Genomic DNA, 26,378 nt, shown 5'->3' with positions numbered 1-26,378 from the left:
CATTGCATTGGTATAGATGGATGGGCACCAAGTGTCATATGGCTCTCTCTACTTTACTGACAAGTTATGTCCTTTCCCTGGTCACATGTAGTAACTGTTCCAGTCACCAATGGAGTGACCACAGACATTGACCACCCCTTCCCTTTTCTTTAGTCCGATGCTCCCTGTCACATGCCCCATCCTTTCTAAAGGTCCGTTTGCGATAGGAATTGCGAGTTCATAGGGGCACCGTGGGAAAATAGACAGGGAGGCAAAGGGGAAGGGTAGAAAAAGCTACTTCTTCACCCTTGGCTCCCAGCCACTCAGCTAGCACACTCATTAGTACCAACAGAACCATGCCCAAACGGAACAGTGCGGACAAATAAGCTTATAGCACAGATGCAAGTGACTACCACTGGATAGACTGGCGAGACGGTCCAGCAGGCAAAAGCACTTGCTGCCAAGCCTGATGACTTGTGTTCAATGTCCACGGAAGGAGAGGAGGTGGCAGTAGTGCTTGTGAAAATGGTACCTGGGCTTTGCTGACAGCAGCTAAAAGAAATGGCAAAGCAGAAACATATATGATTGAGAATCGAGATGACATGGGGCTTTTTTGTAGAAGTAAAATATCTGGAGGAAAGTGAATGTCTCACACAACTGTGCAATGCTCGACTAGACCTTGATTTTTGTCTTTAGTTCTGAATGTTTCATTTTAGGGAAAATAATGAGCAGAGACATGTAGACTATTGCTAAACAAATTTTGAACTATAGGATGAATAATTTGGGGGGTCTAATTAATATTCTATTGTTTGTTTGAAATTAGATAAGAGAGCTGACTTAAGTGTTTTTACACACACACACACACACTCACGTAGGCAATATTGGATGGTGATGGTTGTGTTGACTGTGGCAGTTATGCAAGATAAGTGTATATCATCATATTGTATACCTTAAACAGATGCAATTTTGTCAATGAAATATTTCAAAATAAAAAGTTCTGCTGGGCAGTGGTGGTGCACGCGAATCTCAGTGCATTCCGGGCCAGCCTGGTCTACAAAGAGAGTTTGTTACACAGAGAAAGCCTGTTTCAAACAAACAAAAAAAGTTCCCCAAACCACATCATATGGGGAATGAGTCAAGAAACAAAGTTTAATTAGATGAAGAAGGCTAATTGTCTTTTTATCTCCAGATTACTTACATGGACAACAAAAACAAGACAAAACAGAAAAACAAAACAAAGAATAACTTTAGAAACTCCCTAAAGGCCAGTGAGGTTTTTAAGAGTCTAGACAGAGGAAAATACTGCTGGACTTCAGGTTGGCAGCTTGGCAAAGAAATGCTGCGGGCTATGGTGGTGTTGTTATCTTAGCCCTGGGGACCACCCAACAAAAATGTGGGTGGAGTCAACTTGTTTCTGGAGCATCATACAAGCAGATGTCCCGGGCCTTCTAACATCAGCTCCTGGGCCACTGCTGCCTCCTCTTGCATTCTAGCCCAAACATCTACCCTGTAGGTGCCTCTTTCCCTGGGCAATATACTGGTTAAGACTAGGAATTATGTGTTGTTAAATGGCCGAAGGTTGAATTCCAACTTCCAAAATAACCATGGGTGTGACTTTGGATAGGTCAGGTGCCTCAGTTTCCTCATTTGGTAAATACTAGTCATAGGAAACAGCTGCTGAAGATTGGCAGGATTCAAGAGGCAGGCATCCAGACACGGTGGCACATAGCACATACATGTGGCCCCCAGCACTCAGGATAAGGATCAGGAGTTCACAGCCATCGTCTGCTATGTAGGTGAGTTTAAGGTCACCCTGGGATGTCTGAGGCTCTCCCCACCCCAAAGACAGCTGTTATAATAGGCAGGTCATATATTATATGATCATATTATAATATTATGTGATAGTAAAGGAAATAGAGTTCTGGAATCACAGAACGCATGGGGGTTAGGTGTGCTTCTACTACTGTTGACGGTGGACCAAAGCTTTCACATGCTACTGGATGAATGCCCTCCCCCTGGAAAATAGAAGTAGCATTACCACGTTCCTCCTAGACTAACTCTGAGAATCTATTTTAAAACTCAGCTAGCTTCCTTCAACCTTTCTCGGTTGGACTAACTTGAAACTTCATACATGCCCGCTGCCAAGTACTCAGGGAAGCTGAGGTATGTTTTCTTGGTTGGCCCAACTACCTCAGAAGCCGGATAAATTCATTGCTAGTTTTCATAACTATTTAAAATCAGCCAATTTACTTCCTCAGCTAAAAGGTACTGCTTTCATTTTTTTTTTCTTCAAAGTACTTAGCCTGAGATTGGACAGTAATGAACATAATCAATTACTATGTCCTGCTCCTACAACAGTGCCTGAAACAGAATAGACATTAACTAAATGAGTTGAAGCAACTGGCTACCTCCCAGGGCTTCCGTGAGCCACATTTTGCTGTTTAAGATCGTTTCATTTTCCTTGAAGTGGAACAAGAATGTTAGGCTGAGATGGAAGACCCCTCCCACTTGATCCTAGTCCCTGGTCTGCTCCAACACGGGAGATCAGAGTCTGGGAAGAGCATTGCTTTCTTCCCTTAAGCTACTAAATTGCAAAGTCCGCCAAAAGGGGTGGAGTAATGAAAGCTGACGGGCGCTAGGCGGGAGGAAGTGGAGGAGAGAGCCGTAGGCTTAAGGCGGAGCCTTGGCTGAAGCGCCTGTCTGCGGCTGATGCAAATCATCCAGCCATCCGAGGGCGCTGCGCTGGGATCCTTACAGACTCTATGGTAGCTGTCTCCCACGGCTCTGAGGAAGTGCACCCAGGCACCGCCTATAAACTTCCGTTGCTGGCTTTCCCTCTTTCTTTCTGTGCCGATATCGCACCCGTCAACATGGTATGATCGCGTATCGGGGTTTCGTAGTATCCAGCACAATCCTTGCAGCCGGCGTGGACAGTATTGTCCCAGATTGCGTCAAGGCTCCGTTAGGACCTCGATGTACCTAAGAAATCTAGCATTGCCGAGAGCGAAACGCAGGGAGCGAAGTTCTGGGCGGAGGAATTGAAGTGGGCGATTTAGCTGCGGGTGGATACAGTTGGGCGCATGTGACTGAACCACCTTTTAAATCTACGTGGTGGTTGTGTTTTACTGAGTAGCTGTAGTTAGCTTCATCTGAATCCAGGGAGGGTGCTGGGTCATTGCGGTCCGGTAGCTGCACATTCTGAACACTTTACTTACTTTTTTTTTTTTAAACTAGGTGAACGTTCCTAAGACCCGCCGTACATTCTGCAAGAAATGTGGCAAACACCAACCCCACAAAGTGACCCAGTACAAGAAGGGCAAAGATTCTTTGTATGCCCAGGGTAAGCTGCTTATATGTAATTTGATGATGGCTAGGGGATAGGGATGGGGAGTTGGTGGGAGATAAACGCCAGCTATGTAAAGCAAGCTGGTCCGGAATAAGCAATCCTACCTCAGCCTCTCAAGGGTTGGGGCTGTGCCTGTTTCCTGCATGTAAACTGGTTTGGATGTGACACTTGTGAGAAGTATTAACAAGTCCAGGCATTCCCCCCTCCAATTTAAACTTGAGACTTCTACTTGTTTTGACATAGGATCTGTGTACAGCATACCATAACAAATAACTTTTTTCAGGAAAGCGGCGTTACGACAGGAAACAGAGTGGCTATGGTGGGCAGACTAAGCCTATTTTCCGCAAAAAGGTTAGTGATTCCTAACTGACATGTTTCTTGATTATTGTGGTAAGGACCTTGGCATTTGCCATCTCTAGTCTACAAGCATTAGTATAGTGTTCCAGCTAAGATATCCCCCTTAGCGGCAGGAATGTTTCCAAGGCAATGGAGCTGGGAGTCAACCCAGATCTGACTATAGTCTTGAGTAGAGCATCTCACTTTAAAGAGGCAAAAATGAAGGAATGTGCTTTCCTAAGAAGGGAATGATGTGTGTACCCAGCAAGATCGTTCATTCGTTTATTGTCATGTGTGACTCTTTGTTGCTGGAGGCTCAGTGGTAGAGTTTGAGGGCAACCCAGGTTCGATTCCCTGTATTGCCATGAAGGGCTCTCTGGATTTCTCAGTCTCATGAAGTCTTACAGTGCATGTGTAGGCCTTCCACTGGCTGAATTCTAGATTCTTCTCCAGTTTCATGAAGTTCCTTCTTTAGGGAACCTGCATTTATTCATCTCTTTGTTCCTACTCTGCCAGCCTGGTTGTAGAAATTAAATGAGTTCTTTGGGTCCTGAAGTGGGTGTCGTGTAATGGGAATGCTTGTTTGTTTAAATGTTAAGCCCATTTTGTACAGAAGAGGGAGGTGTTTCCGCTTTCAGACTGCAAACTAGCAACAAACCTATCACTAAATTAGTGTATTTTTAAAAGTTGATTATTAGCCAGGCGGCGGTGGTACATGACTTTAATCCCGGCCCCCGGGAGGCAGAAGCAGGTGGGTCTATAGAAACCCTCTACTGAAAAAAGTTGATTATTAGTGGGGAGTGGAACTGATTTTAGGGCTAATTGAAGTCTTGAGAAAATTGGTGAATCCCAAAAGTTCTATTTCATATTTGCATAAATTTGGCTGGCTTTTATTTGACTTAACCACTAAAGAATACAAATAGCCTGAAAGGCTACAAATTTTAAAGTAGCTTTTTTGGGGGGTAGGGGGCGGCAATGTCATGTAGCCCAGGCTGGCCTCATTCCTGTGGTTGCAGCTTGTCTCCACCTCCAAAGTGCTGGGGGTGTGCACAACCAGATCCACCTTCAGTTTTCCTCCTGTTTAGCGCAAAGTGATTGGCTTCTGGATCTTTTTTCTCTCCATACCTGAATACAGATTGTGGCAACCTAATTTTGTGAAGGATTTGACTTCATTTCTTTTGTAGGCAAAAACTACAAAGAAGATTGTGCTGAGACTGGAATGTGTGGAGCCCAACTGCAGATCTAAGAGGATGCTGGCTATTAAGAGATGCAAGCATTTTGAACTGGGTGGTGATAAGAAGAGAAAGGTACTCTCCTTTGAAATTGGCCTTACTTGTAGAGGAAACTGTTGTGAGCTTACTGTGCCACAGGGCATCCTCAACAGTAATCGTTCACAGCTGAAGAAACAAGTTCCATAGCCCACAGCTGAAATGCTTGGGACCAGAAGTTTTTTGGGGGATTGGTTTTTCAATACAGAGTTTCTCTGTAGCTTTGGAGTTTGTCCTGAACTTGCTGTGTAGACCAGGCTGGCCGCAGACAAAGAGATCCCTCCTGTCTCTGCCTACTGAGTGCTGGGATTAGAGGTGTGCACCACCACTGCCAGGAGGATGGTTTTTTTGTTTGTTTTGTTTTTTCGAGGCAGGGTTTCTCTGTGTAGGCCCAGCTGTCCTATAACTCCCTTTGTAGAGCAGGCGGGCCTCAAACTTAGATCTGCCTGCCCTTGCCTCTCGGGTGCTGGGATTAAAGGTGTGCACTACCACCGCTTGGCAAGTATTTTATTTTTAGGTTTTGTTTTTCAGATTTGTGAGCTTTTTATGTGCCTTATTAGCTGAAAATCTAACATCAGTATATCTGAATGGCTTAAGGATTTTAGTGTGTGGGCAACAGGGTCTCCTTAGAAATGTTTTGTGGTCTTGGATTGAAGCCAGGGTCATGGTAGGCAGGCACCCAACTACTAAGCTACGTACTGAGCCCATGGATAATGGAAGGTTCCTTAAAAACTACAAGCACACCACTTTGTTCTTCTGTTCTGTTTACAGGGCCAAGTGATCCAGTTCTAAGCTGACCTTGTTATGAAGACAATAAAATCATGAGCTTTCACTCAACCTCGTATGATTGCAGTTGGTCTTTTGGGAGGGAAAAAAATGAAGCTGTCAAGAAATTCCCTCAGCTTGCTGGCTGAGTGCTACTTTAGGATTGAACCTTGTTGAGCTGGTGTGAAATGTGACTAGTCATTGGGATCCCACTTACAGCTTAAAATACACGAGTTACTGGTTATAAAATCCTAAATACTTTTATTTTAAGGTATAGGAGTCTTGCTACTTCTGGCGTATAGTGGGGCAATTTGGCACAGTTCTCCAGACAGCATAGTAGACTCCCAATACACATTGCTTGCTTTAGATTATGTTCCTGTAAACACCTTGACTTATCCACATACCTTTTAGGTGAGGCTGTTGAAGTGCCCCCCAACAAACCCACCTCTTGTGGGTGCTAGGAATTGGGTCCTCAGGAAGAGCAGCAAGTGCTCTCAATCTGCTGAGTTAGCTACTACGGCCCATGTCTGGGGTTTAAATTTTTTGGTGTGAATGTAGGGGGTCAGAAATCAGCTTTTGAAAGTTTCCTACTAAGGGTTCCAGGGTCAAACCCAGGTCATTAAGACTTCCTGAAAAAATTATTTGCTACCTTTAGTATCTCAGGTGGGCGATTTTAATACCATTTTTGTGGATTGAGAATATCGGGTATATATGCTTGCTCATCGCGTGGGCAACCTTGGTGGTCCTCCAGCCTTCTGAATGCTGTGGTTATGTGTATGCACAATTGCTTTGTGAGAGTATATAGTTAAATGGATGGCACGGATTGGCACGTCTGCTAATTTGGTTGAAACTGCCTGAATACCTCAGTTTGTCAGGGTAGTTCATCATTTGGTTGTCTTTATTTGCAGTGCCTCCCAGTACTGGGATTAAAGGCATGCTACCACACCTGACCATCAACTGCCATCTTTCTACCGAGGAAGCTGATTTCATTTTTCTTTTGCAATAAACTAAGCAAATCATACCAAGTGACTCACCTAGTGGTCATCGTGTGGTTGGCAAGTCTTTAAATCCAGGCTCTAGAGCTAGTGAAGTAATCAAGAACAATCCGTTATTCTGGTTCCTGAGGACCTATACCCTTTTGACTTCCTGGGCATCATGCATGCATGTGGAACACATACATGAAGGCAAGACACTCAAACATAGATTTTTTTTTCCCTAAAATCCTGGCTTTATGGATTCTTACTCAAATATGAACCAGAACACCTGAAGCATCTGTTAGCAGCATCTGACACAAGAGTACCCACTTTTGTTTCAAAAGCCTTTCCAAAAACTTACCAGGACAAGTAGCTTTTAAAGGCCATGACTTTGGGATACTTTATTAAAGGGATCACAGGAAAGAGGCAGGGAGCGTTTTGGTCTTAGTAACACTGGCCATTTAATGTACATCTCTGCCTTCAGACATAGTCTAACCGAAGCAGAACAGTGCCTGAGGGATTTATTCGCGTTTTTAAGGTTAAAGTCCATTCATAGAAGCCTAGCCGTTCTTTCACAGGGAGGAGCTGCGTGATGATGCAACCAGGATTGCAGGCTATTCCTTGACCTAGAGAAGAAACCTGGATGGTGTAAGAACGAGGTCCGCCAATTTCCTGCAGGTTTCTCACAGCTACAGCCCAGGCTAAGTTTGAGAGTGGTTTTTCCCAAACCTCAATGTTGTCTTCCTGAAAAGTCAAGAAAAGAAGTATGAGCATGTGGGGACCCCATTACTGGCCTTACTTGATATTCAGCCTTATTGTCAGAACTATCATAAACTTGGAGGAAAAATTAAGATCAGCCAGCAGGATGTTTTAGAAATTAAAAAGTAGCCAGGCGGTGGTGGTGCACGCCTTTTATCCCAGCACTCGGGATACAGAGGCAGATCTCTGAGTTCGAGGCCGGCCAGGACTACAGAGAAACCCTGTTTTGAAAAGCAAGCAAAAAAAAAAAAAAAAACCACTGGGATCCTGAGCGCCTTTAATCCTCCCAACACTCAGGAGGCAAAGGTAGTGCGTCTCTGACTTGGAGGCCAGTCTGATCTACAGAGGGAGTTCCAGGACAGCCAGGGCTGCACAGAGAAACCCCATCTCGAAAAACCAAACAAAGGAAAAACTCAGTAATAGCTCTAATTACTCAGTTCGCAAATTCAAGGGAAAAACAACTAAAAAATAAGCCAATCATTTCTTCGTGTATCACAGTTAGGCTTAAGATAATTTGGTACTTAAGTATTAAAAGGCCATCATAAGATACTGCAAATGATAAACTTTAAGGCAGGATAGTATCTTCCTGGTCAGTTTTCTCCCAGGAAGTACTACTTACCTTTCTAAAACAGTACCCCTGCTTGCCCAAGGGGTCTTGGTTGATGGCAATTACATCCTCATTCTGAAGTAGAGCTTTGGCTTGAGAACTGATTTGTCGGAGATCATTGGACATGAGTAGAGGCGCTGCCATGATAGCCCAGAGGGCCATCTGAGTTACCTGCTGGTCCCAACTGAGGCCGAAGTTGCCAATCACTAACTAGAACAAACAGGAAAGGAATGAGGCAAGGGAAAATTCAAATGTTTGGTTTTTTTGTTGTTGTTGGGGCACAGAGATCCTTGCATTCACATTGAAGCATTAAGGAAAACTGGAATGTTCAACACACAGGGCCTCTTCTCGAGGGAAGAGATAAAATACCTGCTTTCCTACCGGGAAAGCTGGGAGAGGATTTTAACAACTGGTGACTTTGTTATCTGTGGAGGCAGACCTCACCCCAATTCCCCAGAATGGTTATCCCAGACTCCTCCCTCCTAGACCATTACCCATCCTTAGGGGAGAGGTCGCACACACTTTATGCTCTGCTGACCTCTATGCTACCAGGGACCACACTAGATTCTAGGCCTTTTAGCTAGGAACCCACCCTCATGGTCACACGTACTGTGTAAGTCTTTCTTTGTTTGGTGGGGCGGGGAGAATCAAGATAGGGTTTCTCTGTGTAGCCCTGGCTGTTCTGGAGCTCCGTAGACCAGGCTGTCCTTGAACTCAGAGGTCCGCCTGCCTCTGCCTCACAAGTGCTGGGTTTAAAGGTGTGCGCCACCACACTCTGCTGTGTAAGTTTCAATGTAGCCACACATAAACTTTATTGTACACCTAGGATTGGAGTGATCACTGCCTGGAAACCTTTTCCCAAATTTTACTGTGTTTTAAATATGTTGACAGTGAACCGCCTGGCATCAGACTCCGAAGTGGGATCCAGGCTGACGAAGTCAATCTGCACTGGGACTTCATTCTCATCTCTTTGTGGGTTCGCTTCTCTGACTGGATACCTGCAACCCCGCTCCCCTCCCCCCCCACCGCTCAGTTGTTCTTTTTCTTTTTTTGGAGATAAGGTCTTACTATATAGTCCAGGCTAACCTTTCAGCCTTGAATTTGGAGCCACTCTCCTGCTTGTCTCTGGAGTGCTGAGACTCCAGCTACACAGTATCTGTCAGAACATTTAAACAATTTCCTAGATGGTTGACTGAGAGAAACCATTTTCCACAGCACTGTGATGGATGTACTCATGGAGAACCTAAAAACCTTGCTTGGTTTGTGCTAGGTCCTGCACTCAGACCCAGGCATCAACAGAAACAAAGCTACCAGCTCTTGAATGAGGAGGGCTCAGATCTTTACCATGTCTGGGTCATTCCAACCCCCTGGTCCAGCGACGTCAACAATCTCTTTCTGGTTAGTTGTTGTCCAGGTCAAGATATTCTTTATGCTTTCCCAGGAATCATAAACATCATCATAATTTCTCCAGTGATTGCAATAATATTGGATATCTGTATAATTGGGCTATAAAAAGACAGAATTGGTTAACTTGTTATGAGATGCTAATGATCCTGTTTAAAGGAGGCACTGATGGCCTCTATAGTATACAGATCAAAAGTCTCCCCATAACAAATAACAAAGCCTGGAGTTCTAAATGTAAGGGAATTTCACTAGAAGATGTTCACTTCATATGTAGGCCATATAATTTTAAGTTCCTGATTAAAGTGACTTTAATATTATTTATGCTGGCTATGCACTTTACTGCCTACGTACTGCCTGGCATTATGAAAGAACTTTGTTTTTGACTGGAATCTGTAAACTAGCCTAAAGTGGGCATGTTTCTATTTTTTTTTTTTTTTTTTTTTTTTTTTTTTTTTTTTTGGATTTTTCGAGGCAGGGTTTCTCTGTAGCTTTTGGTTCCTGTCCTGGAACTAGCTCTTGTAGACCAGGCTGGCCTCGAACTCACAGAGATCCGCCTGCCTCTGCCTCCCGAGTGCTGGGATTAAAGGCGTGCGCCACCATCGCCCGGCTTGTTTCTATTTTTGTAATAAAATAATTACAATGATCTAAATAAGTAGAAATAAGGCTTATAAAATTATATAGGATGCCATTAAACACAATAAAATCTGAATTCGAGACAAGTAATTTGTGGAATGAATCAGTTTATGTAGATATGTAGGTGTGATATCCAAGGGCTACAATGTTGAGGAAAAAGACTATCTAAAAATTTCAAGAAAATAATAGGGCCGGGTGGTGGTGGAGCACGCCTTTAATCCCAGCACTCGAGAGGCAGAGGCAGGCGGATCTCTGTGAGTTCGAGACCAGCCTGGTCTACAGAGCTAGTTCCAGGACAGGCTCCAAAGCCACAGAGAAACCCTGTCTCAAAAAAAAAAACCAAAAACAACAACACCAAAAAAAAAAAAAACAAAGAAAGAAAAAAAAGAAAATAATAGGGATTGATTCAGTGAGAAAGACCTACCGTCCTGGATTTACATTCTAGTAGGGAGATGGACAAACAAGTAAACAATAAAGATACGCTCTTACAGGGAAACCAAGCAGCAAATGATGAGAGAGTAAATGGACAGCAGACTATTTTAAAATGGAGAAGACTCAAGTTTGCAGCATCTGGTCAGATTTCAATGTTAAGTAGCCAACCCTTTTAAAATCTTGGTTGCAGGCTTGTCAGCAACTTTTCTGAAAAGACTTTATGTCAGCAACTTTTATGAAAAGACATAGACTTTTATGAAAATGTCTTTGTGTTGCCCAGTACCATGCACAGTGAATACACACCGACAAGGTAAATACAGTATGTGATGAACAGAAGGAAATATAGCGCAGGGAGGGAAAGAGCTGTTGGGGGATGGAGAGGCGGCCAAGAGGCAGGTTAATGGAGCCTGATTGTATTCCAAATGCAATGGAAGGAAAGCGGGGGGGGGGGGGGGGGGGGGGGGGGGGGGGGGGGAGTTTTAAGGAGGGGACTGATGGGATGCCCTTGACATTTCTCAGAAGACAGTTCTGCTGCTGCTTGGAAAATGGTGGGGGCAGGGAAGCGAGCAGAAGTAGAGAGATCAGGCTGTCAGAGCAGGCAGAGATGAGAGTGGCCTGGAATGCCAGTGTAGATGTGGTGGGGATGACAGATGTTAGTAATTCAAGATAGAATTTGGTGCAAACATTGGCAGGATTTTCTGGTGAACAGTGAAATAAAAGGGGAAAGAAATCAAACACAGTTTTCTGGTTAGCGGAAGCTTCGGCTGTAATTATAAGCGTTCTGAAATTTAGATTCTGGGCTCACTAGCTCACCTTCTGAAAAGGTCTCATATAAAGAGGCCACTCACAGGAGTACACAATGCTTCTCCCAGTCCTGTTCAAGGCCAAGGACATGTACTTATAACCTGTGTGAGAAAACAATGGGTAAAATAAGGGAGAGAAGGAAATCCCCAGCTCGTGCTGAACATTTGAAGAAGCTCCAATCCATGTCTATATTATAAAGCAGTGACAGGGACAGGCTACTCTCTGCTGGGATTGCAATGAGGAGGTGGTGCAGAGAGGATGCAGATAGAGGGAAAGGCAGGGGTAAAGCAGCAGGTAGGATTTAGTTAGAATTACTCATTATAATTCATTTTCAGAGTCCTTGAATCACAAGTGCACAATATATGCCATGGTTAGGCATGGATGAATTCCACATGTATGAATAAATGACCGGGATTATTTCTTTTAAGGCTCAGCTTCCCTGTGGCCCTCAAGTTCTTGTCTCTGTGGCTTGATCTTTCAGCTGATGTTAACCAAAAGTCTGAGAAATGATTATGGCTGTATTTCTGGAAGAAACCATACTATTTGGGCTGGTAAAATGGTTCAGCCAGTAAAGTACTTGCAGGCAAACCTGATGACCTGAGTTTGATCCCTGGAACTCGAAAGGTTGGAGAGAACCAATTCCTGCAAGTTGTCGACACTCTGACTTCAACAGGCATCATAGCACACACCCCCACACAAAACAGTCAGTCACACACACACCATAATTTTGATTTTGTTGACTATAACATAATTTTAAAAATAAATGTAATGAAAAAAACATACCATCTGCCAAGGACGTCATGCTGTCACAGTGACAACCATCAAATTTTAGCAGATCTATACCCCAGTCAGCAAATGTCTGGGCATCAACGTCATAGTATCCAAAACTCCCAGGGAAACCTGCACAGGTTTTATTCCCAACATCTGCATAAATTCCTAGCTTCAATCCTTTGCTGTGGACCTGAAATGAGAAGAAAGATGAATCAGGAAGTAGTTTTCTAAAACAGGAGGGTAACTTACTAAGGCTAAGAGCAGAGAGCTGTGAGCTTTCCCCAAGGCTTGGGGGCTTCCCTAAACCACTCCAGTTTCTTAGCTGAGTTTGCTGGAAGCAGAGCACAAATCCTCCAGCTCTGCTAAGAGAGTTCTAACTATACATGGTGAACTGGAGCACAGAAGTGAGGAAAAGCTGTGACCACTTTAATATTCCTCATGGGATCCCACAGTCTCTTTCCAAAACTGGAACAAATTTATCTTTTTTTTTAAGTTTTTCAAAACAGGGTTTCTCTGTGTAATAGCCCTGGCGTCCTGGAACTCTCTGTAGACCAGCCTTGCCTCAAACTCAGAGATGCACCTGCCTCTGCCTGCGGAGTGCTGGGATTAAAGGCATGCGCCACCACTGCCTGACAACAGATTTATCTTGAGAAAGGCTAACTACATTTCAGTTAAGCCTCTCTGAATCTGGGTGAGCTTACTTAATGCAAGAATCCTGCTAAGTCATACCATTTCCTGACTTGATGTCTCCTTTCCAGTAGTTTTCCATCTACTGAACTCCCAGTATTTGCTCATTGGTTGTAGATTCTCATTTGTCCACCTGGATTGACCCTTTTTCCTACAGTCCTGAATAAAACCTGCTTAATGACCCTTAGCTAACATCAGGCTTCTTCTGTCTTTAGTAGTCTCTGCAATGTTTGCGCTTTCATTTTTTAAAATTCATTAGTGGTATAACTGTGGTAGTCTTGTCACGTTGCCATAGAGATAATACAAGCATGCTTGACACAACCAAGCTCTCCTTTTCTTCTAGAGAATTCAGTGGTTTCAGCAAAAAAAAAAAAAAAAAAAAAAAAAAAAAAAAAAAAAGTTTCAACAAGACAGACAGGCCTCGGGCTCAGGAACTATTGTGAAATGTGTATATGCTGATGTGATGATAATTCCATCAGGATAAATATAATGAACAGCTAACAGCAACCATTTTGAAGTATCACGTGGCCTGTTTCTCAATAAGCTTTTTTAAGTGCACACAGACCCATAAGAAAAGAAACATTCCACTCCAAACTCACATAATTAGCTAGGTGCTGGATCCCACTAGGAAAGCGCTGGGGATCTGCCTGAAGGCGGCCCTTCGAGTCCCTTTCAGGAGCCATCCAGCAGTCATCTATACAGAGGTATACATAACCTGCGTCCTTCCAGCCATCAGAAACCATGAGCTCTGCCATCTGCATGAACAGCTGCTCGCTGAAAGAGAATTTCCAATAGTCATTCCAGTTCATGAGATGAAGGCCCACGGGCTCCCAGTGTAAAGCACCTTGGGATTTGGGTTTCTAAAAATGCAGTGATACTGTGGTAATAATTACAACCCATACGAGGTAAAATTAACTCTTTCCTGTTTCTCCTCTCCCTCTCCACCCATGATCTCTGCTCTAGGACTCACACAAGGGGTGGGGCCCTCAGTTCCATCCCTAACCACAAAAGAAATAAAACCTCCAAATAATTGAACTAAGAATGAGACATATGAAAAAAATCGCAAAGTTATTGTGGCTAAGAAGTTGTGGTGACACAGGTTTGAAATGCTGGCTATTGAGGAAAATGAGGCAGGACGATTTGCAGGTCTAAGGCCTGCCTGGCTTATATCCAAATAGAGGAACCCCAACAGAGTAAGAGTCAGCAGAATAGACAGCTTCTGCACCAGCTTTCTCTGTGTACAGGGAAACAATCTCATTCACAATAGTAACAGAAAGAAAAACAAACAGAAAAGGCCAAGCTATCTAGAGAGTATTATGTTTATCAACCATGTTAAAATTCTCATGCTCCTTAGTGGTTTGAATAAATAGAGAAACATAATCTTACTCTTGGCTCAGAAAACCTTGAACCCCAAACAGACTTTTGAAGGAATTTGGCAAAAGATTTGAAGAGCTCACCTAAAAGATGAAATGCTATAAAAGATGTGCTATAAAAGAAGGGAAGCTACTGCATGTAGCATGGCATTAGAACACAAAGATTACTGTTATTTGAAACTTCAGAAGGAGCTCCACCCATCTCATGCCATGAGTCTTGTAGTTTCCCCAGAGAATACAAGGTTTCACAATCACCTTCCTGTTTTTCTCTCTTGAGACAGGATTTCTGTGTAGCCTTGGCTGTCCTGGAACTAGCCTTGTAGACTATGCTGACCTAAATCTCCCAGAGATCCACTTGCTTCTGTATCTGATTAAAGGTGTGCACATTCCCACCAGGCTCACAATAAAAACCCAGCTCTTGTAGACCAGGCTGGTCTCAAACTCAGAGATCCGCCTGCCTCTGCCTCCCGAGTGCTGGGATTAAAGGACGTGCGCCACCACCGCCTGGCCACCCCAGCCCAATTTAAAAAACAATTAAACTGGGCATGATCTTGCATGCCTGTAACTCCAGCAAAATAGGAAGTGGTGGCAAAAGACTAGCTTGATCCACATAGGGTGACCATGTCCCCAAATCCAAAGGCAAGGAATTCAGCTTAGTAATAGAGCACTTTCCTAGCATGTGCAAGGCCCGCGGCCACGTCCCCAAATATCAAGAAAAACAAACAAGACTTAGTCTAAAAAGCCGGTTTCTTTTATGATGTCTGACCAACACCCTGATTTTATCTTTATAGGCATTCAGAGAAATAACTTGTGAACATAGAGAGGGTGTTGTGGCAGCTGCCTGTAGAGGCAGTTTTGCGCCACTGGGTGACCTTTTTATGTTTTCAATAATATTTTTAAAGAAGCCACTAATACTTGGTGCTTAATCTTTTTAAAATTACAGATTCATTTAAGAATTTGAAGGAAGGGGGCCAGGCAGTGGTGGTGCATGCCTTTAATTCCAGCACTCAGGAGGCAGAGGCAGGTGGATTTCAAGACCAGCCTGGTCTACAAATGCAAGTTCCAGGACAGGCTCCAAAGCTACAGAGAAATCCTGTCTCGAAAAACCAAAAAAGAAGAAAAAAAAAGAAAAGAAAAAAAAATCTCTTCCCTAGAAAAATGCCCACAGATTTTTAAACTTACAATTCAGTTTTCTATACATGCCAGGATAAAGACATCTGTTTCATTTGCCTAATTGAGGAGGTCAGGGCAGGAATGGTGGTTGGTTTTTAGAATGGGTTTAACTGCAAGTTCATCTGTGTGAGATAACCGTTTTAAAGGTCTTACTTTTTGAGACAGGGTTTCACTTTGTTGCCCTGGTTGACCTTGAACTCAAAGAGATTCGTCTGCCTCTGCCTCAGGAGTGCTGGGATTAGTCCTGTGCCACCTCGCTCAGCAATTTTACAGCTTTGTGTGTGTGTGTGTGTGTGTGTGTGTGTGTGTGTGTGTGTGTGTGTGTGAGAGAGAGAGAGAGAGAGAGAGAGAGCTCCTTGAGTTAAAAAAAAGATGCTAGTTTGCAAACTAGTATTGTAAACATCAGATAGCTTTAACAAGGTCTCAACTCTCACCTTTGATGTGTAAAGTTCCTTCAGGTCAACTTTCCAGCCTGATGCCACACTCAAGGAAAAGGGGTTGAGGGACATCTCAGTGATCTCATGGTTTCTCTAACTCTCGCTTCAGTACAGCCAAAGAACCCGTGATCCAAAAAGAAAAAATGACATTGGTCTTAGTCATCCTCCTACCCATTCCAATTGTGCTTATGGCTAGCTCAAGGCTATCACTAAACAAAGGCAGAATACAAACCCAAAGTGTCTGCATTGAACCAAATTATATATGAAAAGCTCCCAGTGCAGAAAGAGAGGGAGAGGGAGCAAAGCAGTGGCTTGCTGGCTGTTTCTCATCTCGGGGCAGCTCACAGTTTAGGGGCAGTCCAGATCCCGGATGGATGTTTTGTTGGGGATAAAGAAGCAGCAACAGTAGGGGATCTACTCCTTCAGCTCAAATGTTCCCATTCCTTCTACCAAATACGCCCAAAGAAACACACGGAAAGAGAAACGGCCACTCAATATCTCATACCTGATGCAGGAATCAGGCTCTTCTTGGCAGTCGAGGTTGCACATGAACCGTTCCCAGTGCAGCCAGCCCATTGTAGGAGTACGTGCCAAGCCATTGTCCAGTGCTTTGGCCCCAAGAACGCCCAAAAAAACTAAAGCCAGGGGTCGAAGCGCAAGCTCACAGACCAGTCGCGGATCTCCGCTAAAAAGCTTCATGGTCACAGGAATTCTTTAGTTCAGTTTCCTGCAGCTATCAGCTTTAAGTTTACCCTTGGGGCGGACCAATCATGGATGAACTATTTAATAATGACATCATCGTTTCTCAGGCAACTGGACAGTTAGCGCCAGCGGTAGACCAATGAACAATCACGTAAGACATACATTAACCAATAAGATTGGCGCTCTCTTTACCTTGGTCCACCCCATTTCCAAACCGGGAGGAAGTGCGGCACCTCAGTGATCCCGAGTTTAAGCCGAGAGTTGCTCACGTGACCGAGATCTCACATGACGTAGGCGCTCACGTGATCAATCGCTTACGTGAGCAGAAGTAGTTCTGGTCGTCGTCTATCGCCTCGCTATAGCTGTTTGAGGGAAGAAGGAGGAAAATCCCCCGGTCTCGTTGGAGGTTGGTGCGTGGGTGGGAACTGGGGACCCTGGGTGGTGATAAGGAAGAGCAGAGCGGAATCCGGGGTCGCCTCCGCCTTTTTCGTGCTCGGCTTCCCCCCCCCCCCTCCGCGTCCTCCCCCCTCCCCCTCCCCGAGTGTCGGGAAGCGGCCTGCGCAGCGCCTGGTGGGGAAATGGTGGACGGTCGTGCGGTCGTGACTGTGTGCGTGTTTTTGTAAATCGGTTCGTGTGGCCGGGTCTCGGGGACCTTTCCTCCTCTTCTCGCAAGAGGGACCCGTAAGGTGAAAAGCGTTTCAAAAACACGGCCCGGAGTTAGGAGAAAACCCCCCAAAAACATAATGAGACCCGCGGTCGGAGTACCGCTCCATCCATTCAGGCGCTCAACTGTTCAAATCGCCCGGTGGTCGCGAGGGGTCCCGAGTGAATTCCACCCTTAGAGTGTGAGCTGGGCTATTACTGCGTGCTCGAGAGGCGCCCAGTAAATGCGTTTACTTAATTATTCGAACGTTTGTTTTTCTGCTTATAACGATCTACGCGTTGAATTTTGGTCATTCGAAAGGTAATATATTCGTTTAAAAGGGACACTTTCCAGCTCTTATTACTGTTACAAAAAGTGTGCTGTAACACAGGTACAAATACACAGATTCTTAACTCACAAATCCTGGTTACTACGTTAGGTAACAGAGTCCTGGTGGCCTTCTCAGGAAATGTAAGGAAGCAAAACCTCCCAGCCACAAGGGAGGACCTATTGAGGCAGAGTGCTGTAGAAATCACCGTCGTCCCTGGGATGTTTTGTCAAATTATTCTTTCAGCAGACCGTTAGGCATGCATAAAAAAAGAATGGGAAAAACGCATCAATAGCCACTGCTAACATGTGAGGTCCAGTCGCCATCAGCGCACACAAAAAGGTTTTAAATTTTTTTTGGTCATATTTCCCATGCTTGTATTTTTTTTCTAAGATTACGTTTGTTCCAATACAGTGAGTTTAAAGGATTAAGACTACGAAAGTGTATAGTATTAAAGTGAAAAGCCACCTCTGCTGCCTTGCCCTCCATTTGGTCCCCAAATTTATCTTATACGAAGTTCCTTTCAGATCATCTCTCACACGTTTATACACTGTGTTTTATGCTTGTATTGTAATAGGAGTAGGATTATACTGTATATATTCATTCATTCAATGTATTTTGGAAATCTTTCTAGGTAAGCGCAAACGTCTTTCATAAGTGGTTGCATAGAAATCCGTATAAAGGTAGAAATAGAATTTATCCGTCTCTGTTGAAGGCTATTGAGTTTTCTCATTTTCTGCCATTACAGTGCTGCAGCAAACATTCTTAAGTATTTCTGTCGAGCAGATTCCTGGAAGAAACTCTAGCAGGCTCAAAGGGTATGTGAATTTTTACTTTAACATAATTGAGGTTATAAAATGGCTTTGGTCTTGACTCATTTAAAATTTTTATAACTTTATATTAATTGTATACTGGTCCACTTTTCTCCCTAAAATGCCTTTCCAGCAATAAGTCCTGCTCTTAATTTCAGATAATTCCTTAAGGCACATACCTGAAGTGGATTGATTTTCTTTCAGAAGGTGTGGTAAATACTATGAAAATATTTTTCCAGAATAGTTAGCAGTTTTTATCCTTCTAGAGAACTCTAGTTGTAAATAATGTTGACTTATTGTCACAGTTTAATCTCCACTGTTTTTGATTGGTGTTAAAAATGTTTACTTTACTTTAAATTTCATTTCCAGTGATTGAAGCTTGAAGCTTTCCCAGACATTTTCCCTATATACTCCTTTTCTGCTGTATTTAAATTTTTTGAAGTTATGATTACATCATTTTCCTCCCTTCACACCCTCCTATGTTTAATTACCTCCCCATTTTCCTCTCTTTCAAATTTGTGGCCTCTTTTTCTGAGTTGTTACTTGGCGGCGAGTGTGCATGTTCCTGAATATCCAACTCCAGCCTGCTCAGCCTAGTGTATGGGTTTTCAGGACTGACCATTGGGTGTTAGCATGTTTTGACTAATTAGTGTGTTCTTCCCACTTCTCCCACTCATTATTTCTTAGTTGCCTGCAGTCCTATATCTTCTTTTGTTGTTTGTTTTGGGATAGGGTCTCACCCTGCAGGCCTGGCTTTCCTGGAGCTTACTAAACAGATCACGTTGTCCTTGAACTCACAGAAATCCACCTGCCTCTGCTTCCTGAATACCACCACACCTATCAACTCTTAATATTCATAATCTTTTTTTTTATCAATTCCTACAGATTCCACTTTATTATTTAGGCAGATAGCATTTTTCCCCCTACCTCTTTGATGCTGTTTAAATGGATCTCTTGACACATCTCTAAGAGGTCATTTTTTAATTTGCTCTTTTCACCTAGCCCCCCGGTCTTCTGTTTGAAGGCTCCAGTTGCCTGGGTGATAAGTCTGAAAGGGCTATAATGACATCACTCCTGTTTAAAATCCATAAAAGGTGCTATATATATATTCCCTTCTCCACACCCAGCGTCAGAGCAGTAATGTCCCAATGTCTTAAGGTTTGGGGGAGGTATATGTCACACAGTGGTGTGAATACTGAATCATCATGCTTGGGAACCAAACAAGAGTCTAGCCTCCTTGTATTAAATAGAACCCTCAGGATCTTACCTCTTTCTTGACAGCCCTGTCTTTTGATTTCTGTCTCCTTCCATTTTGTACTCTATTAAATTTTTTTTTTATAAATTGTTTCTGGATCCCTGAATAGGATCAGGATCGTTTGATTCAATTAACCATTCTGCCTCCAATTGTTAGCACTTCATCAACCGATCCTCCTTTATTCTGTGTATTTGCACTTACCTTTGGTAAAGGCATACAGTTCTCCTTTAGGACTGTAAGCCCTTTCTGGGCTCGTTGATTCTTATGCATCAGAACTGAGTATTGGTCCTAGCATCTAAAAGATGCTTGAATATGTAAATTCCCATTAATGTTTTTTCTCTTAGGCTTTAATAGTTCTGTATTTTATTGATTTGCATGCATTGTTTATATTCTTAGGATATTAATGGCCTTGTATCTTATTAGTTTTGTTTGTTTTTTGATTTAAAGAAAATTTTAATTGTATATAATGAGATAGTTTTATTTGTTACCTTTAATTTTAAATTTCTCTCTATGGTGTTAATGCATTGGGTCAGTGCAGAAAATTTAGAATATTCAAAAAAGTACTAAGATATTCCATGTATATATTCATGGAAGCAAGTCTTATAGTACTGCTACCAAGAAATAATCACTATTCATTATACTGGATATATGCATAAAGAAATGGAATAAGAAATTGTTAATTGAATGAATTAATAGTTTTATGCAGTCCTTTTGTCCATGTGGCTATCTTTTGAAGTTACTGATGTGAGCTTCTATAACAGTTTTGTTTTCTCTTAGTATATTGTGTACAATTTTTCATGACAATACTTTTCTAATTTTTTTAAAGCCACATTGAAATTGTGTTGAACCAAGCTTGCCACCAAGAGCCCAACAGTCACCATGATGCTGAGCACAGAGGGCCGGGAGGGGTTCGTGGTGAAGGTCAGGGGCCTCCCCTGGTCCTGCTCAGCCGAGGAAGTGATGCGCTTCTTCTCTGATTGCAAAATCCAGAATGGCACATCAGGTGTTCGTTTCATCTACACCAGAGAAGGCAGACCAAGTGGTGAAGCGTTTGTCGAACTTGAATCTGAAGATGAAGTGAAATTGGCTTTAAAGAAAGACAGAGAAACCATGGGACACAGATATGTTGAAGTATTCAAGTCCAACAGTGTTGAAATGGATTGGGTGTTAAAGCATACAGGTCCGAATAGTCCTGATACTGCCAATGATGGCTTTGTACGGCTTAGAGGACTCCCATTTGGCTGTAGCAAGGAAGAAATTGTTCAGTTCTTTTCGGGGCTGGAAATTGTGCCAAATGGGATGACACTGCCGGTGGACTTTCAGGGGCGCAGCACAGGGGAGGCCTTCGTGCAGTTTGCTTCACAGGAGATAGCTGAAAAGGCCTTAAAGAAACACAAGGAAAGAATAGGGCACAGGTACATTGAGATCTTCAAGAGTAGCAGAGCTGAAGTCCGGACCCACTATGATCCGCCTCGAAAGCTCATGACTATGCAGCGCCCGGGTCCTTATGATAGGCCAGGGGCAGGAAGAGGGTATAATAGCATTGGCAGAGGAGCTGGGTTCGAAAGAATGAGGCGGGGTGCCTATGGTGGAGGGTATGGAGGCTATGATGACTATGGAGGGTATAATGACGGGTATGGCTTTGGGTCTGATAGATTTGGAAGAGACCTAAACTACTGTTTCTCAGGAATGTCTGATCATAGATACGGAGATGGTGGGTCCAGTTTCCAGAGCACCACAGGGCACTGTGTACACATGAGGGGGTTACCATACAGAGCCACTGAGAATGATATTTACAATTTCTTCTCACCTCTCAATCCCATGAGAGTACACATTGAAATAGGACCTGATGGCAGAGTTACAGGCGAGGCAGATGTTGAGTTTGCTACTCATGAAGATGCCGTGGCAGCTATGGCAAAAGATAAAGCTAATATGCAGCACAGATATGTGGAGCTCTTCTTGAATTCTACTGCAGGGACAAGCGGAGGAGCTTACGATCATAGCTACGTAGAGCTCTTTCTGAATTCTACAGCAGGGGCAAGCGGTGGTGCTTATGGTAGCCAGATGATGGGAGGGATGGGTTTATCCAACCAGTCTAGTTATGGAGGTCCTGCCAGCCAGCAGCTGAGTGGTGGGTATGGTGGTGGATATGGAGGTCAGAGCAGTATGAGTGGATATGACCAAGTTCTTCAGGAAAACTCGAGTGACTATCAGTCAAACCTTGCTTAGGGAGAGAAGGAACATCAAACAGCTCCAGGAATAACAGCTGTGCATTTATAGGAACTGGATAGAGTAGGAAGGATGTCCAGCATATCCAGTATGCTCGGTAAATGGGTAATACAATTGCTTCTGATCACTATTGGTCAGCTTCTTTCTTTCCTTTTTCTCCTTTTTTTTAAGAACAAAATTTAAGTTTAATAGTTTTGCATTACAAGCTTGTGATTCATGCTTACTGTAAAGTGAAAGTTAAGATTGTTTTCAAACTTTAAGCTCAGCAATTTTGAACACTGAAATATTCATCTAGGATGTAATAACAAGTTCAGTATTGACCATAACTGTTAAATCCACTTTCAGCTTTCCTCAAGTTAGTTATGTTGTAGGAGTGTATTTAAGCAGTAAGCATATTTAGGTTTAAAGCAGTTTCACTTATGTTAAATGTTGCTCTTATACCACAATACATCAAAAACTTCAGATGCATGTTGAGAAACATGCTTTTCTGTAAAAATCAAATATAGGAGCTGTGTCTATGATTCAAAGTGACAACATTTGGCATGTTTGTTAATTCTAGCTTTTTGGTTTAATATCCTGTAAGGCACGTGAGTGTACACTTTCACTTTTTTTTTTTTAAAAAAAGATCTGGGACAATTTTGAGATGTGATACCAATACTTCAGGAGTTTGGTCATGTTGTTTGTATGGAATTCTGAGGCTTTGGTTTAAATCTTACCTTGTATTGTGAATTCCATTTAGATGTATTGTACTAAGTGAAACTTGTTAAATAAATCTTCCTTTTAAAAACTGGAAAAATCTTGGGGCTGGAGAGATGGCGCTCAGAGGTTAAGAGCGTTGCCTGCTCTTCCAAAGGTCCTGAGTTCAATTCCCAGCAACCACATGGTGGCTCACAACCATCTGTAATGGGGTCTGGTGCCCTCTTCTGGCCTGCAGGCATACACACAGACAGAATATTGTATACATGATAAATAAACAAATATTTAAAAAAAAATAAAAATAAAAAAAATAAAAACTGGAAAAATCTTGAATAGTTTGATTTTTTTAATTATGTTCTATTATATGGGCACACAGTAACTTTTAAAGTTCTCTGTAGTTTAAATGTAAATTTTCAGGTTTTTTTTGAGACAGGGTCTCAAATATTCCAGGCTGTGAATGACATTTAAATTTTGATGTTTTGGGTTTTTCAAGACAGGAGTTTCTCAGTAGCTATGGAGCCAGTTTTGAATCTTGCTCTATAAAACCAGGCTGGCCTTGAACTTACAGAGATCTGCCTGCCTCTACTTCCTGAGTGCTGGGATTAAATGTGTTCACTGCAGCAACTTTAACATTTTGATCCTCCTGCCTCTAGCTCCTAAGTACTGGAATTTTGGCCATGTGTCACTTTGCAGTGCTGGGGAGCAAGCCCTGGGCTTCCTGCATACACGACAAGCACTCTACTAGCAGGTCTACATCCAAATCCCTGTTAGTTGGATTTGTGTTGGATTTGTGTGTTCAAGTGTATGTGTACACACATGTTCACCATAAAAACATTGGGTACCCTGTTTTATTGCTCTCAATTGTCTCTCACTGAGCCTGCAGCTAGACTGGCAGCCAGTAAGTTCCAGTGATCCTCCTGTCTCTGCTGATGGCCACACTGAGGTTACATGTGTGGATGACTACGACTGGAGATGTGAACTTCGGTCTTCCATGTTTGCACAACAAGCATTACATATTAAGCTGTCTCTAGCCCTGCAATTTGATTTTTTGATTTTTTTTCTTTCCATCTTTTTATGAGACAGGTTTCTTTGTGTAGCCTTGGCTGTCTGGGAGCTTACTTTGTAAACGAGGCTGACCTTGAACTCAGAGTTCTGCCAGCCTCTGCCTCCCGAGTACGGGGGGTTAAAGGTTGTGCACCACCACTGCTTGATGATAAAAACCTTCAAATACCCTTTATGGTTTGCAGACGATGTAAAGTGTGTAAGCCACTGGTTCTCTGACACTGCATTAGTGTCATTGGAACATGTTTAAAGACTCATTGCTGGACCCCATCCTGGGAAGGTTCTGAGATATTGTGCTGAGATTACTCGAGGCCACGTTTTGAGACAGCTCACCATTCTCCCACTGCTAAAGTCTAATCCTAAAAGGAACTGGTTTTGATTTTTTTTTATTTTTATTTTTATTTTTTTTTGGTTTTTTGAGACAGGGTTTCTCTGTAACTTTGGAGCCTGTCCTGGAACTAGCTCTTGTAGACCAGGCTGGTCTCAAACTCACAGAGATCCGCCTGCCTCTGCCTCCTGAGTGCTGGGATTAAAGGCGTGCGCCACCACCGCCCGGCTTTGATTTTGTTTTTTTCGAGACTGTTTCTCTGTAGCTTTGGTGCCTGTCCTGGAACTAGCTGGCCTCGAACTCACAGAGATCCACCTGCCTCTTCTGGGATTAAAGGCCTGCGCCACCACAGCCCCACCCGACTCTAAAAGGAACTGTTAAGAGATAGCGTTCTGATACCAGTTTTCTCCCCACTTCCAGTGCAAGTAGTTCAACATTTTTGTAGTGCAAGCCACAGTTGATTGTCTGTTTACCTTAGTTTGCACCTCAGGGGAGTATTTTGAGCACCTGTGGCACTTCTGCTCCGGTATCTTACACTTCTGTTTCCCGGTGGGTAGCTGTTTCACCTCTCACTGATCTTTAGTCCTGGACTCCCTCAGATCAGTAAACAGCTGCACAGGAACTACCTATTTCTGGATAGCTAGCTGCCCAGAAACTAGATCTTTGAGTTGCCTATTCTTTAACATCTATAGAAATATCCGGTGGTATACAGGTATACAGATTTGGATGCAGATACCAAATTTATATTAATTGGTCCTGTATTTAGGGATACTTTATTAAGCATTGTTTCTGAAAATTAAAACAAAAGATGGCAGTGAGATTTGAGATTCGCTGATGGATTCTAATTTATATTTTTGGTTGTTTTTTTTAAAATTATTTCTCATTTCTATTACAATTGACAGGAAAGTAGGAAATCCATTTGACTCCTATGCCATTGTGCCATAACGGATTGGAATGATTGCCCTTTTCTCCTGAGCTCATTTGGAACCCTTTCTGAGAGGAGTAAATAAATTCAAAGCGTTTTTGCTCTCCACATTGCTGAGTAATTTTTCCAGAAGTTTCTCTCAGTATGAGTGAAAAAGCTCCAGTTAGCCACTAGATGTCACCAAGTCCCAGAAAAGGAGAGCTGAATCCTGGCTTGCTAGAATGCCCTTCGCTCCATTGAATTGGGGCCAGCAAGGGGGCTCAGCGGGTAAAGGTGCTTCCTGCCATCCCTCATCAGAGTTTGACACCTGGGGACCCACCCCAGAGAGAACAGAGCCCAGCAAGTTGTCCTCTGCCCATATGGTGTGTCTCCTACCGCAATAAATTCGTTAAAAAAAAATCAGGCTCTATAGAACAGGCAAAGGAAAAAATGGAGGATTTCAGTGGCCAGTATTAGAGGTAGCAAAGAGTCAGCAGTGCCTGTCAGGGCATCAACAGCAGTCCCTGTGTACTGCACACATCCCTAGGCACACCCCACTGCCAAAGTTACCCAGGGGAGGATTGGAAGAGGTAAAGACGATGTCCCACTCCATTGGGTCAAGGTACCTGGTAATATTAGCAAAAAGTTGTCAGCTACAATAATCATGGCCTGAAGCTGTTCCCACAATAGCTTGTGTCAGTGATCTGGTGTGGTTTGTGCAACAGCAGCGACATGATCTCAGGCTTCCTTGGGAATGCAATGTTTCACCCCAGATGGATTGAAGTGATTGGGAAAGTCAGGGAGTGAGTCCCAACAAGCTGTCTTTTAACAAGTACATAATGTGTTCTGCTAATGTGCTTATTTATGTATGTGTGTGGGTTCCGTAACTCATCAATTCATTCATTCCTTCCAGAATTCATTCATCTGACCTTAAAATGGGTATCCAAATATAGACAATCATATGTAGCCCTCTAAGACTGTTGACTCATCCCCCCAGCAAAACAATAAGAAAATGTGATGCCAAATTCATTTGCAAATGAAACACCTTTTCCATCTCGTGCTTTCAGTAAGAATGAGATTTCCCCCCACTCAAGATGGGCCTTGAGAGCTATTGGCAGTTGGTGAAGGAGTGAAATCCATTTGCTTGCCCAGTACCAGGCTGAGTATCATGAGAACCCTTTTACAACCCGCTCCCACCCTGACTGCAAAGCAGCCCTGTGACTACACAGCAGAATGGCCATGGGGTCACCAGGTCTCCACAGAGGAGGTGAGAGTTTAGGTGGGACCTGTCTTGAAACCTTTTTCCAGACTCCCACCTTCCGCAACACTGGCCCGGACAGACGTTCACAGATCACACACACTGTAGCCCTCTGATGGAAGTTAGGTTTCTGGAAGAAGAGGTCGGTACTGAGTGGCAACAGCTGAGAGTTATGGTGTCTTCTTAACATATTATCCCTTTTCTTTCCTTCCTTTCTTTTCTGAACATTAAAAAAAATGATGCATATGGGTAGGTATCTCACCTGCATGTTTATCTGTGCACCACTGTGTGTGTGGGACCAGTGGAAACTTGAAGAGGGGAACTAGAATGAGCCACCCTATAAGTGCTGGGAACAGAATCTGGGTCCTCTAGGAGTAGCCAGTGCCTTTAATCTACAGCCTGCTTTTTCTACC

The 26,378-nt window shown here is 43.2% G+C and overlaps 3 protein-coding genes and 1 non-coding gene across 5 annotated transcripts; 2 read left to right on the top strand and 2 right to left on the bottom strand.

Annotated features, from left to right (window-relative positions):
- Positions 1-2,726: 2,726 nt before the first annotated feature.
- On the top strand, positions 2,727-5,766 carry LOC121436691 (60S ribosomal protein L36a-like). Its single transcript, XM_041636690.1, has 5 exons — positions 2,727-2,852; positions 3,214-3,319; positions 3,609-3,676; positions 4,846-4,968; positions 5,701-5,766. Exons 1-5 carry the CDS (start codon positions 2,742-2,744, stop codon positions 5,719-5,721), a joined length of 429 nt encoding a protein of 142 aa, XP_041492624.1. The 5' UTR covers positions 2,727-2,741; the 3' UTR covers positions 5,722-5,766.
- Positions 5,767-7,042: 1,276 nt separating this feature from the next.
- LOC121436690 (alpha-galactosidase A) lies at positions 7,043-16,541 on the bottom strand. Of its 2 annotated transcripts, XM_041636689.1 has the most exons (8): positions 16,254-16,384; positions 15,746-15,851; positions 13,365-13,539; positions 12,091-12,268; positions 11,317-11,408; positions 9,379-9,540; positions 8,047-8,244; positions 7,043-7,412 (listed from the first exon to the last, which is right to left on the bottom strand). In XM_041636689.1, the coding sequence occupies exons 3-8, from the start codon at positions 13,524-13,526 to the stop codon at positions 7,149-7,151; spliced, it is 1,056 nt and encodes a 351-aa protein (XP_041492623.1). In that variant the 5' UTR covers positions 13,527-13,539; positions 15,746-15,851; positions 16,254-16,384; the 3' UTR covers positions 7,043-7,148. The 2 variants fall into 2 exon arrangements, with proteins under 2 accessions (XP_041492623.1, XP_041492622.1); XM_041636688.1 differs by lacking the exon at positions 15,746-15,851 and having other exon boundaries at positions 16,254-16,541.
- A 192-nt stretch (positions 16,542-16,733) lies between these two features.
- Positions 16,734-22,616, top strand: LOC121436689 (heterogeneous nuclear ribonucleoprotein H2). Its single transcript, XM_041636687.1, has 3 exons — positions 16,734-16,856; positions 18,170-18,239; positions 20,315-22,616. Exon 3 carries the CDS (start codon positions 20,368-20,370, stop codon positions 21,715-21,717), a length of 1,350 nt encoding a protein of 449 aa, XP_041492621.1. The 5' UTR covers positions 16,734-16,856; positions 18,170-18,239; positions 20,315-20,367; the 3' UTR covers positions 21,718-22,616.
- Positions 19,361-19,461, bottom strand: LOC121436738. Its single transcript, XR_005972745.1, has one exon. It is a non-coding gene; the product is annotated as a small nucleolar RNA U13 (small nucleolar RNA).
- Positions 22,617-26,378: the final 3,762 nt, after the last annotated feature.

Source organism: Microtus oregoni, unplaced genomic scaffold (genome assembly GCF_018167655.1).
Source record: "Microtus oregoni isolate MIOR12 unplaced genomic scaffold, Mior012 000050F_002, whole genome shotgun sequence".
Classification (NCBI taxonomy): Eukaryota; Metazoa; Chordata; class Mammalia; order Rodentia; family Cricetidae; genus Microtus; species Microtus oregoni.
Note: the sequence above shows the minus strand (reverse complement) of the source record. Positions and strands in the feature narration are given on the sequence as shown.

Bases quoted from the DNA above. Each gene is read 5' to 3' on its own strand.
- LOC121436689 (XM_041636687.1), top strand. From the start codon at position 20,368: ATGATGCTGAGCACAGAGGGCCGGGAGGGGTTCGTGGTGAAGGTCAGG.
- LOC121436690 (XM_041636688.1), bottom strand. From the start codon at position 16,447: ATGAAGCTTTTTAGCGGAGATCCGCGACTGGTCTGTGAGCTTGCGCTT. The intron at 12,269-13,364 runs GTGAGTTTGGAG...TTCTCATTTCAG, and splicing joins TCCAGCACCTAGCTAATTAT to GTCCACAGCAAAGGATTGAA. The intron at 8,245-9,378 runs GTAAAGATCTGA...TGTTTGTTCTAG, and splicing joins GTTGGAATGACCCAGACATG to TTAGTGATTGGCAACTTCGG.
- LOC121436691 (XM_041636690.1), top strand. From the start codon at position 2,742: ATGGTAGCTGTCTCCCACGGCTCTGAGGAAGTGCACCCAGGCACCGCC. The intron at 2,853-3,213 runs GTATGATCGCGT...TTTTTAAACTAG, and splicing joins ATATCGCACCCGTCAACATG to GTGAACGTTCCTAAGACCCG. The intron at 3,677-4,845 runs GTTAGTGATTCC...TTTCTTTTGTAG, and splicing joins AGCCTATTTTCCGCAAAAAG to GCAAAAACTACAAAGAAGAT.